Source organism: Macrosteles quadrilineatus, unplaced genomic scaffold (genome assembly GCF_028750875.1).
Source record: "Macrosteles quadrilineatus isolate MER2022 unplaced genomic scaffold, UCM_ALF_1.0 Scaffold_3__2_contigs__length_128488019, whole genome shotgun sequence".
Taxonomy (NCBI): Eukaryota; Metazoa; Arthropoda; class Insecta; order Hemiptera; family Cicadellidae; genus Macrosteles; species Macrosteles quadrilineatus.
The window spans coordinates 63,412,525-63,426,300 of record NW_026542596.1 but is presented as its reverse complement, the minus strand read 5'-3'; the positions used below and the strand labels follow the sequence as shown (position 1 = coordinate 63,426,300).

The 13,776-nt window shown below is 35.3% G+C and overlaps 1 protein-coding gene across 1 annotated transcript in view; it reads left to right on the top strand.

Annotated features, from left to right (window-relative positions):
- Positions 1-13,776, top strand: part of LOC128989253 (Fanconi anemia group M protein-like) — a 38,865-nt gene that overhangs the window by 11,267 nt on the left and 13,822 nt on the right. Inside the window, exons 9-13 of the mRNA XM_054411128.1 lie at positions 3,066-3,143; positions 4,341-4,503; positions 7,615-7,721; positions 7,992-8,102; positions 9,415-9,543. Of these exons, the coding sequence (XP_054267103.1) occupies positions 3,066-3,143; positions 4,341-4,503; positions 7,615-7,721; positions 7,992-8,102; positions 9,415-9,543 (588 nt within the window). The remainder of the gene's footprint in view (positions 1-3,065; positions 3,144-4,340; positions 4,504-7,614; positions 7,722-7,991; positions 8,103-9,414; positions 9,544-13,776) is intronic.

Below are 13,776 nucleotides of genomic sequence, written 5' to 3'. Positions count from 1 at the left end.
AATGAAAGAATGCATAATAAACATTAATTAACATACTTAAACTAACATGATTTTTCAACCTCCTGAGCAGAAACAAAGAGTTACTTAACCTTGCAACAACCATTTCAGTATGACTACGCCAAGATAACTTACAGTCTAATATGATTCCTAGCAGTTTAGCATTTGATACTTCAGATACAAGATTTGTCTGTGAAAAAATAATTGAAACAGTTTTGTCATTGTTTACTGAAAATTTATTTGCCTTAAACCAACTATCGGCTGCTATTTTCATCTCCTCAGTTTTAATTTTTACCTCTTGCAAAGATTTGCTTGAGACTATTAAGGAGGTGTCATCTGCATACAGTACTGATTTTGAAGGAAGATTAGATGGAAGATCATTTATTGCAATTAAAAACAAAAAAGGGCCAAGTACAGAACCCTGGGGTACTCCTGCTGTGACTTCTTTCCACTGAGAGGTTTTATTGTTGGCTGATACCATCTGATATCTATTTCCTAAATATGATTTAAATAGATCTAAAGTTTTATCTTTTACACCATAGTAACTTAACTTATCAATCAACAGGCTATGAGAAACACAATCAAATGCTTTACTTAAATCTACTAAAGTTAACTCTAAAAAGGCGTGTGATTCAAAAGCATTCAGAATGTCATCAACAACTGACTTACAAGCATCGATAGTTGATAAACCGGCTCTGAAGCCAAACTGGGAGTTGCTTAGAAAATTATGATTACTAAAAAAGGCAAAAAAAGGTTATATTTTGATCAGCTGTATTATTTAATTGCTGTTATTTATTTTTCACTTCAACAAAACGCATTCGGTACATTTAATTTACTGATTTTTAAAAATTAAATATTTACTATTTTAATTTATATTTGTATATATTACAATGTAAAAAATCGAGAAAGTTTGGGCAATTTGATATATTTTTCCAAATAAGAAAAACTAATTGACAGGGTACTGTAATTCTTGAGCAATCATTGATAGAACCGATTTGTTAACCATGGAAACCATAGGAAAGTAATAGAACGCCACCAAGTAGAAGAAATAGAGATAAAAAAAATACTATCGTTATCATCCTATACAGGGTGTTCATTTGAAAACTTTCCATATCTGTTGTGTGCAAAGGTAAGGCTTTTAACACTTGTTTGTTCTCATTTCCCCCTAATTTGGACATGCCAAATCCAATAAAATTATTTTCAATTTTGAAAAATGCCCCAAAAGGGCCCAATTTGGGGGGTAGGGGTGCTTTTTGAGAAATTTTCAAATGTAAACATGGGTTGTGTGATACATCAATTTAAAGGTCTAATCACCCCGATCATTTTGGTGCAAAAAAAGTTTAATTATCTTTAACCGTATTTACAGGGTGGGTCAAAACGTTTTAAAAAAGGACTTTGAAGTTAAGTACCGTATTACCCTAACTACTGAACGGAACAGCGCCAAATTTCTTTCCAAGCTTATTCTTGAGCTACTCTTTAAGATAACTTGTAGTAAGGGCATTTTTCAAGTTATTTTCTAATTTTAAAAAAATCTCAAATTTTAAGAATAAAAGAAAGCTGAAAACTCAAAATTCTTAAATAGCAAGGTATAACAAATTTCATACCACGTGAAAGTTCCTTTTTAGCGAATTTCCCTATAGGGAAGTAGCTATTACCGTAGGTGGCACGGTAAGACCTAGACCCGGGACCGATTTACTTTTTCATTTTGATGTCCCCAGAGGCCAAAAACACTATTCGTTCAAATTTTTATATATGTATATATATATATATAGACTTATATATATATATATATATACGTCCGTGAACGCGATAACTTGAGTAATTTTTGTCCGATTTTGATGAAATTTGGTTTAAAGGTGTAAAGCGGGATAAACTTGAATGAGTTCGCGAACCAGCACGATCGGACCATGGGAACGGGGCTTTACGGGGGGTTTTATGGGGTAAAAATTGGTTTTTCTCACTTTTGACCCTCAAAACACAAAATTTCCCAATTTCTCTTTAGACCTTTTTAAAGAGCTTAAAAAAACAAATAATTTAGTATATAAAAGTATTTTTGTTCAATTATTAGTAACGGAGAAAATTAAAAAAATTGTTAATTTAAAATTCCCATGTTATTCTTATGGAGAATATTGTCAAATGTTGTAGTTTGCTTGTTTATGAATATATTTTGATCAAACTTGGCAAATTTATTTATTTTGTACTAAGCTATCAATATTTTACTCAAAAACACACTTTATTAGTTTCCTTGTAGCAGCAAACCTAGGTACTCGTTAAACCTAATGTTATTAAAATATATTTAACTGAAAATCAATTCAGACAAATGGAAATTCGCTTAGTCGGCAGGTTTGCTGCGGCGGGGGTATTTAACATACATTTTACGTATTTAAGTTTTCTTTCTATCTCTTACCGTTTAAAAATTGCAGTAGAAAAACATAATCCTTTTTTAAGTCCTTTTTTAAAACATTTTGACCCACCCTGTAAATACGGTTAAAGATAATTAAACTTTTTTTGCACCAAAATGATCGGGGTGATTAGACCTTTAAATTGATGTATCACACAACCCATGTTTACATTTGAAAATTTCTCAAAAAGCACCCCTACCCCCCAAATTGGGCCCTTTTGGGGCATTTTTCAAAATTGAAAATAATTTTATTGGATTTGGCATGTCCAAATTAGGGGGAAATGAGAACAAACAAGTGTTAAAAGCCTTACCTTTGCACACAACAGATATGGACAGTTTTCAAATGAACACCCTGTATAATGAAGAACACCTACAATATGAAGATTCCCACAAACAATGAACAAGGATGCTAGCCGAAGTGCCACTATTTTGTAGGAAACACGGACTTAACTTTATGATGATTAGGTTAGGTACATAATCTATGAGTTGAGTCTTTTAAACTCATCGGAAATTGTGACTTTTATTCGTTTTTAAATAACTTTTTACTTCTTTGCAATTGCTCGATTTCGAGCAACATGTACACAAGTATTGACTAACGCATTACTTATTCATAACAAATTACGCAGAATCTGATTCTAATAATAAAAAAAAAATTGTTTTGTTTCAGATTTTTGAACGTTATGCGAAAAGCTTGAGAGAATCTCGTCTAATAACGTGTAATGTTTTGAACATCACAAAGTTTCAGGTGAGATATTATGATTAATGTAATTAGCAAACATAATTATTATTGTTTTACCAACCTTACTGTCTTGCTTACATCATTGTTTAAAATATTTATTCTGAACTGTCTTATTATATCACATACACAAGAGATTGTGTTTGTGCAAAATATACTTGGTCCAAGAGGTCCCTGCTAGACAATTGTTTAGATACATCACCCATCGTGTTGTATCACATTTCATCAAGCCTTTTACAATACTTCATAGTCGTATTTATTTATATAGTACTATATACCCCCTTTATTTACCCCACCACAGTCAAATTTTGGTCAAGTATATATTCCATCCCCCTGTTAAATTTGTAGCTAAGCCTAGTTGTAGAAAAAGAAAATAACAAGAATACTTGGTTAAATTGTGCCACCAGCACCATACTACAGTCTAAGCTTCCTGGTCTGAAACTGATGAGAACCTCTTCTGCAAAGGAGTGGGGGATTGTGGGAGAGCCCCTCAAGTTGATTTAAGACAATTTGTAAAATTAATGTTAAAATAATGTAATAATTTTTTAATTATAAAATTTACTTTGTAATTATAAAATTAAACTGTCATAACCTAACTTGCTGATAATATAAAAAAGATACAAGATAATAATGTAATGAAGGCTTACTAATAAACAAATTAGTTCTGTTCATAAACTAAAATTAAAAATGCTTCAAATTCTAACAAAAGATGTATAGTTAAGAAAGTAATCGTATTCTAAGCCAAATCTTTGACAATGGTGGGATTCCATCTGGATACCTAATGGACATCAGTCGAGTACGCTAACCACTATGCCCCGAACACCGATGGCTTCATTTCGTATCGTGTTGGTAATGGTGTTCCCTCAAGAGAAGAGTGACGTCACGCCCCCCCACTCCTTCGCTAAAGAGGTTCTCATTGGTTTCTAACCAGGAACACGAGACTCTATACCGGCACCATGTGCAGCTGTTTTCTTTCTTACACCAGCATTCTATTCGTTCCAAACAAAAATGGCTTATATACCTAAAAACTTAAAGTAGGAATAGCATCCACTTATTTTCTTTTGATTTCATCTTAGGTTGTGAGAGTTTTTGTATGGTACATTGACAACCTACCTAAAAAGAATTTCCCTTACTGTTAATATGACTGTAGTACTAACTATCTAACCTTTAATAGAATTCCTGAAAATGTATTGAATTTCCTCATAGCTGTTGAAAGCAAGTGAGAAGATGCGTTCACGGCCTCCTAATGGGATGAACAAAGCCAGGGTAGGAGCCATGATGTCTGACTTCACTGTCTGTATGACACTGGCTCATGGACTAGAGTTGATACAGACCTACGGGCTGCGGGCCTTCTATCAGTACTTCACTGGTAAGTCATCAAACAAGGATAAAATGTCTTTGTCTTGATTACAAACGATGCTCATTTATAAACTGTTATGGGGCAACTCATGTCAAAATTATGTGACATAAATGCCTGGAGTGAATATAACTATTTTCTCAATAGGCCTAGCCTGTTTTGAGAGAATAGTAAGTGTTCCTAGAACCAGCCACACTCTAATTTCTTCCTTGGAGTGCTCAGGAGCCGATAAAATCCCGGGATCAATACTGAAGATGGTCCATAGTTTTAACTAACAAATTTTGTAATATAATTGAGGGCTTAGAGTTCAAAGAGCGCTCAGGAAATCCTGCATGTGCTCGTAGAGTTATATTATACTCACCCCCGTGAAAATACTATTGAGATTTTTGTTGGCCTGACAAGAATTCTTCCTAATTTGAGGGATTTAAATTACTTTCCCTTAAAGTGTTTGTTGTCTCAAACACAAAATGCCACTGGCGTTGAAAATAACGGTGATAAATCGGAAAATACCGAGTAAGTATATTTATATACAGTATATATTTAGACAGCAGACTAAGTTGGGATAGTCACTTAGAGCAATTGTGTAAGAAACTGGCCAGAGTGGTTTGTCTTCTCAGAAAACTAAGACACTGTGTTACTGCAGATATGCTGATTACTGCATACTATGCTTTTTTTCATTCCCATCTACGATATGGTATAACCTTATGGGGCAACTCTTGCAGTGCACAGACTGCTCTTGGATGGCAAAAAAAGGCACTGAGAGCAATCAAGAATATACCACAAAGACAGTCTTGTAAACCAATATTCAAAGAATTACAAATAATGACTTTGCCTAATCTATATATTTACTGTTGTCTAATAGATGTTAAGGAGTCTTTGACAAATTTTCCAACTAGAAACGAAACTCATCAGTACTATACTAGGAATAGATTTAGATTTAGATTTAGATTTAGATTTCTTGTCATGAGAGCCGAAGCCCCCTGACTGCTTACCCGGTACCTATCCTTCAGGACATACCCGGGCCCCATGATGTAGGCCGAAGCTTACGCATCAACCTTTAGCACATCATGGGCGGATGACTTAAGGTCATCAGGCTCGCCGGCTGCCGAAGCAGACCCTTCGGAAAGAGGGTTGCCCCTCAATCCTAACCAGGGATTCCGGCTGCTTGTTTAAGCGTCACTCCACCTGGGTTCCACTAGGTCGGAACCTAGAGGTCCATAGTAGAGCGCCCCGACGCATTTAGTGCAAGCAACACTCGGGACCTATCTCATCCCTGACAGGCAGAACCCGCCATCAATAGCCAGGAGGAAGGGGACCATCAGCACGCTGACGGGGGGAACCCCAATCTCCCATTTACACCGCTGCCCGATCGAGGCCTGACCCATTGCTGGGAACCAGAGATATCCAGAGCGATAGATCCCCAGATACCCCTGGCGGGCTCGGACCCAGCACCCGATCTACTTCGTTTGCCCGTCAGACCCAACATCACTGCCAGGCCATCAGGGTTTCCCAAAAGGAGGCAGGTATAGAAGTGGGACCCACCCGGATGAACCTATCCACCAGAGGTGGCGACACCCTTGTCTCAATTGAGGTTCCGGGAAGAACCCCCCACACTCAAGATAACCATACCGTCCGTGCTCAGAGACAGGGATAGGTTTGCATAAGTACCTACAAACCGTTGCCCTCACACTGCGGAAAGTTACGTTGCCCTTGAGTGTCCCTGTGAGCTGCGGGTACTTGCCCGTTTTCACCTCCAGGAAAGGTTACTTCCAAAGTCGAGGATTTGCCCACTGAATGCTGGTCGCACACCACAAGCAGGCCGAAGCCCAAAGTACCACAGACACAGGTAGGTTAGAGATTATGATGTACTTCCATCTCTCCTAGAGCTAAACACCCCTCCATCCTGGATAAAGGAATGTCACTGGGACCCGATGCCCAGTCGACCATGTCTGTGGCCAACTTGAAAATGCCGATACCAACACGGAGCATTTACCTCCCCTCTGGGGGCTAGGTATTTCACCTCCCAGGACGAGGCTACTTCCAAAGTCGAGGATATGCCTCACAAAATGTCAGTCGAACACAACAGGTAGGACTCAGTCACAACCACAGTTACAGGTAGTTGAGGAGAGGCGGAATTAACGGCGTCACTGAGAGCTAAACACCCCCCCCACCCTGAATGGAGGGAATGTCACTGGAGGCTCCCCCTAAGGGGCTGGCGCTTACCAGTCGTCCATAACTGTGGTCTACCTGAAGTGCCGGGTCTGACACCGGGCAGTTACCTCCCCTCTGGGAGAGCTAGGGTCCGCGTGGTCGCCCAGGCCACGAACCCACGCAAGCGTGAGCCCCCTGCGGTTGATATACTAGGAATAACTATCAATTAGATTTAGCTTTTGTAAGATTGGAAAAAACAAAGAGCAGCCACATATGTATGAAGATACAACTATTCAATAAATGGCCAAAAAAGGCATGGATTGTACCCTTTAAACAATTTGTTTCTATTATAAAACAATGGCTTAAGGAAAATGTTTTTTATTCCATAGACGATTATCTGGCCTGTGATATTAGTTCCCTATGTTTTTAGAACATCAATGTTAATATTAATATATTTAAATATTTAATTGTTATTATATTTAAAGATTTTATTGTTATTATATTTACAGATTTTATTTTTGATCATTGACATGTAAATTGTTAATTTATTTATTTTAGAGTTAATTATGTTTAACTGTTATTTTTTAAAGAGTGATTGCTACTCACTTGGTGCATTCTTGCTGTTAGGCCTACTCTAACAGGAAATTAACTGTATGTATTATTAGAAAAAAAAAAGAAAAAAACTTTGACGATGTCTATTGTAATACTTGTATTGCTTAGTGACAAATAAAGATTTTGAATATTGAAAAGTATGATTCATTTATGAAATGTCTTGTCCTTATTATTAGCACACCAGTTTTTGATTTTTAGTGAGAATTCAATTTTTTTTCACTCAATAAGTTCTCTCTTATAAAAAAATTGAATTCTCACTAAAAATCAAAAACTGGTGTGCTAATAATAAGGACAAGGATATTTAAAGTAGATAGTTGTATTTTAAAGACAAAGTTATATCTGTGAAATAAATTTTTTCAGCTGGTGAAGACGAGGAAAATCGGAAAGCAACTTTTACAAGGTTAAGCAGCGACGGAGATTTCCAGATTTTTATGAATAACTTGCACAAGGCTGTCTCTGCCCCAATGGTGATTATTGCTTGTAAACATAAATTTATATTGCAATGATAGTTTCTTCAAGTGTCAATTGTGTTGTTAAAAATGGTATAGGGGTAAAAGCTAGAACTTTGGTCCTGGACCACCAGATGACAGTAACCGTCATGACTTCCTACATATTATTGGTATGTTATAAAGATTGAAATCCATATTATGTTTCCTCAGCTATTTAGGTATTACAGGTATTTTTTGTTTACCAAAGTTTAGATGTGATACATACCAAGTTTTTTCATAAATTCACAGGATCAGGTTTGGAGCCATCCCAAACACGAACGCCTCGTGCAGATTTTGAAGGATCATTTTTGTCAAGCGGAACAGCAAGGCACTGACACCAAAGTCATTATATTTTGTCAGGTAATCATCTATCTATCTTCTACTATTTTTATAATAACAGATAATTTATCTCTATAACATCCCCTTTTCACCCACCCTAACCAATTTTTACATTTCAGTTGTCATTTTAAAACTTGTGGTGATTATGATAACAAAGTTGTTATGTGACGACACCAAAATTGATCGATTCTTCATACCAAAACCGATACATAAAAAATCAATTCTTAATTCTCGATACTGAAACAATTTTTTTACCAAATTTTCTGAATGGATTTTTTTAAATACGGGGTTTTAAAAGCCCTGTATTTTTGGCCTTCCATAAAGTCACTTTGGAGTAGTGAGATGTTTTTAAGTTAAAATAGAAATTAAAGTTAAAGGTAAATTCAGATATTTTTAAGATATCAAAAAGAAAATTTTACTATAATCAGAGGTATGTCAGCCTGAGATTTTTAACCAAGCCAAACTCAAGGTCATGATCATCTTCCACGGTCTTGTAGAGATAATCATCGTTTCCCGCAATAGCGGCAAAATTCTCATAATTACTTGCCAGTGCTGGAAATTTCTGATCATCTCCCACGACTGTGTAGACATTATCATTATCTCCCGTCACTGAAATGTCGTCATCGAAATGTGCGATCGTGTGATCTCCGCAGATGTGACGGGTATCAAAATCAACATCAACTGATGAATTGTAATTATAAAGGTTATTTACTTTGGGGCTTTACACCTGTGGTTTATTTCTGGAGGGCACTTTCAAAGGTCCAACGTTGCTGACCAAAATTTTTGATAGTGATAATTTATTTGCACATAACATACAATCTTGTGAAAATCACATGTACAATCAAGTGCTTCGTCTTGATTTCTTAAAAATTGTTATTGTGAGTCATTAATTATTCTGAAACGTAAATTTGTATAAAAGGTTTGAATGTGAATCTTAATTTAACAGCTCGTTCCTTCAGTTGGATTATTAACCACAGCCAGATTGTAAGGAGTCAAAACATTTAATGAAAATTGATTTTAATTTTAAATATGCATATTTTATTTATATGGTTTTAAGCTGATTAAGGTTGTGGTAGGTAAATCACTCTTTACTGTATAGAACTATAGATCTATAATAGAAATATTGAGAATTATAATCCATTGTGATAGCCCTGATAGTGCAATAATGATTAAAAATGGGTTGTTACAACACATGTCATTCAGTTCCAGAAGTGGTTTGGCGAGATGCGATCGTCAAACACCTCAGTCTAGGGAATACATCAAATCAAAGTATTTACTTAATCAAGCAGATTTAATGTATTATTTATTATTATTAATCATGTTTTGTTTCCAGTACAGAGTAGTGGTCAGTGAGTTGTATGAGCTGTTGCAGAAAACTCATCCTCTCATCAAACCAGTCATGTTCATCGGACAAGGAGTGGGGAAAGACAGGAGTGGCCTGCCTCAAAAGAAACAGATAGAGGTTAGAGGTTGTGTTCACTATCAAGTACGGGTTGGGTTTATTACAAGAGCTGACCAGTGGTTGTTAATGAAATTCTTGAAATATTCTACAATTATTGCAAATAGAAGAAACTAAAATTTATAAATAGCATAGGGCAGTTTGTCATGTCTCAAACAATTTAAGTTCTTAAGGGATGAAAAGCTTAAAAAAGATTCTCAATCAAAAGATTTGTAAATATGGTTTGCAATGATAAAAGGTCAATTATAGGACAAATGAGTTGAATGATTAGTTACTGAGAAAATTCTTGCTATAGCCATGATCAGGTTAAGGATAAACATCCCCAATGCCGCAAACCTGCAGACAAAGTCAATTTTCATTTGTCCGATTGAAATTTTAATAAAATATTTCTTTAAACATGTCTGATTTATTCCCTATCCAAATACTAATATTAGGTTTAATGGGTAATTAGATTTGCTGCTACAGGGAAGGATGGGAATGTTGCTGGAAGTCAACAGTCCCGGAAGATCAAATAATTTATACCTGTGCCGCTAGGTCAAAAACTACAATGTTTGCAGTGTCTGTAGATCAAAAGTCCCAGTAAGTCAAATAATACAGTCCGAGCTAAAAACGTGGTCTATGTTAAAGCAATTGACTTATTGGGAATTTGACCTAATGCAACAGCAGTTTTAATATAACGAAATACGGTAAAATACAAGCTCAGTTTCGCTGAGTCAACAGTGCCGGAAGATCAAAAGCAATAAAAGTGAACGTCGATTCAGTGTAAAGTAGACCTCCTGCAACGCTTACTACACCAACAAAACTCGCTTTTAGTTACTTCGTGTTTTGTCATAATTAGAATAGAGCTAAAATTATCATATTTGGTACATAGCTTATCTATTAATGCTTCTTGCCAACTGTTTGGTCAACACTGTAAATAGGTAGCCTTTCGTCAAAATTTGTGGCATTAAATACCCGCAAGGACGATCTGAAAATTTCTGGTTATTATATACGTTTGTAAAAGGAGATCCATTTAATAGTAGAACTATTTTATGAGTTATAATGTAGTCTAAACATAAACTGTGTAAATGTATTACACCTCGGAAGGGTTGAAACCTGTCCAAACTATCATATATATTATTAAAACGTTAATGGGATTTTTTCACATTCTGAATCAACCAGTCGACGGATTTTCATTATTTTAGTGTTGAAAAAAGGATAATTTTGAGAACTAGGGAATGTCATAGTCATAAGTATAACTAAGGGACCCAGTTTTTTAGAAATTAAGTTTTAATTTTTAAAAAGTCTAGCAGCCGACGCTAACTTTCTAAGCCAGCTTTTAGTACAATATAATTTGCTTAACATAACAGCTGTAAACATTCAGCATTTGTGACGCAAATTCAGCATTTGGAAACCAATTTAAAGACATAGTTGACTTATTTATACTATGTGTAATGCTGACCATTGATACATTCAATTCTTAGGTATGAGGATGGCAGATTAATTAAATATGCATAGTAAAATAGTAGGATGTTCAAATTATTTTTTAAAGGAATCTTTGTAATCATCGATTTGTTTTAGTCCCATATAATTTGTTTTAACTAACGGCTGGTTGAATGTAATATTGTTCTATATAACTATTAGGTTTTTGGCGAATTTCCCATAAAGGGAATAAGCTATTACCGTTGTACTTATGGTAACACCTGGACCTGGAACCGATTTAATTTTTTGTTTTGAGGTCCCTAGAGGCCAAAAACACCATCTGTTCAAATTCATATATACAGGGTGATCAACTCAAGGAGGCCACCATTGGGAAATCGGAAACTGTAAGAATTAGAGAAAACATTAAATGGGGGACATTCCTTTATTTTTTGTGGAAGTTAAAAATAAGATTTTAGTTTTTTTCATGTTTTCGGATAGAAAATGCAATTTAAAAACTTTTTTAACCTTGACACTTTTTCGATAAACCCACTCGTTTAGGAGTACAGCCTATGGAAAAATTACTTCCGGTGTACATTTTACATCATGTAGCTCCTAAACGAGTAGGTTTAGAGCAAAATTGCAGGGAAGTAAATTAGTCTTAGAATTGCATCTACATTCCTTAAAAAAAATAAAAAGTTTTCCACTTTTCAAGTTTGCCGCCATTTTTAAAATATAATTCATATTTTAATGAATTTTATGGTCTTTTAGGAATGTGGATGCAATTGTAAGACTTTTTTACTCTTCGCATTTTTGCTATAAACTTACTTGTTTAGGAGCTACATGATGAAATATGTACACCGGAAGTCATTTTTCCATAGGCTGTAACTCCTAAACGAGTGGGTTTATCGAAAAATGTCAAGGATAGAAAAGTTTTTAAATTGCATATTCTATCCGAAAACATGATAAAATATAGGGTGTTCGATAAGAAATTTCAAATTTGGCCGCCATTTTGGAAAATGGTGGGTGAATTTCAAAAAACTAAAATCATATTTTTAACTGCCACAAAAAATAAAGGTATGTTTCCATTCTAAGTTTTCTCTAATTCTTACCGTTTCTGATATCCCAATGGTGGCCTCCTTGAGTTGATCACCCTGTATAGCCTATATTTATTTATTTATATATATTTTCCCGGGGGGAACCCCAGGACCCCCCAGGCCCCCGGTGACCCCCCCAAAATATATGTCTAGGACCGCCCTTCTCTTCTTTACCTATAAAACACATGGGATACAGCCTTTCTTCACTGATCACGTAATGCGTGATTTTCTATAAAGTCTTGGAAAAATAAAAGGTAAAATAGATAGAATACAGGTGTAGGCTACTGTATGTGGTTTACACACAAATATTCATCAAACTGTGTGATATTTTGTTATTACAATGAACAATTTGGGAGTATCGTATTGTTTAAGTCGATGGAAAATCTCTGTTGATCCTGTTTTACAAGCAAACCAAAAAGATACAGTAGTCACCACTCTATGCGACATATTCTAACCAGAAAATTGTAATCGTATGATTCCATAAGCATTGGTAGGATTTCAAAGTACTACATAAACATTATTTCAAGGGTAATAACAGTCACAATTTCCGCCGACTTTAAAAGAGTCAACTAAAATATTATACTAATGGACACACAAGTAATGGAACAACTAATGGAACTCACGATGTACATATAACAGTTCGATATAAGCATTGAGTATACACGTCAGTGGATAAGTGTATACCCAATGATATAAGCAACGGTTCTTGCAATTTATTGCTTATTGTTTTTTAGAGTTGTTTTCGGACTAACTCTGTTTTCGGACTTACTCACACTCGTATAAGGTTGTCCACGTTTGTCATTGATAATGTAGCCATGTTACATGGTTACACCCGTTGTCACGAATATGTTTACAAGTTTTCCGTCTGTTTTTGAATAGCGATACATTTTTTCACATACTTAAGAACCACCTGATTTCGTGCATTACATGTTCGTCTCAATTTTATTTGCTTTAGTAGGCATTCTTTTGGTTGATGAGGACTTCAATCGGTCCTTTCAATGATTGCTCATGAAATATAGTACTTTGTCCATTAATTTTTATTGTTTGGTAAAATGGATTAAATTATCCAGCAAACCCAAATTGAAATAGTAAATATAGTATTTCAAACAAATCAGTAACATGTTAATAATGTAGCCTACGTTATTTCCTTGAATTGCATAACAGCAATTAGTTGGGCTGATCCTAATATAAATAAATCAATATGTTCTTCATAGTCATAACATGGGTTCATAACATGAGCCGCTGGGGCTGAGCCCAAGGGATTTAAAAATGTAAGGTTAGTTTGCAAATGTACGTGACACGCTCTTTCTAATGAGACATGAATGGTCAAAATCGCCTAAGAAATGCGGAGGAGTTCAACGGAAAAATTTCGGGTTGGCGTTATACAGTATGGTTGAAAAGTCCTGGATTGGCTATATTTTTTTAACAATATAGATAAAGTAGCAGTGAGACTTGGTATATCAATAATAGCCATAAATATCTACTGTATTAAGCTATTATCACTTTTTTATCCCTTAAGGGGGATGGACCACAAAGACTAAGACAAAATTCTTATATAATTTTAATACTATTTTACCTGTTTTTGAAATGGCGACCATACAAATGTATGCATTTTAAGCCAAGTATGAATGGAGATGAGTGTGTGATGAGTGGAGCGATCTTGTTGTCCTGTTAGTGACTAAGGCCGACGTAATCCTTAGACACAGCTGTTAATTAATAGTCCATACAGTCAATTAATAGC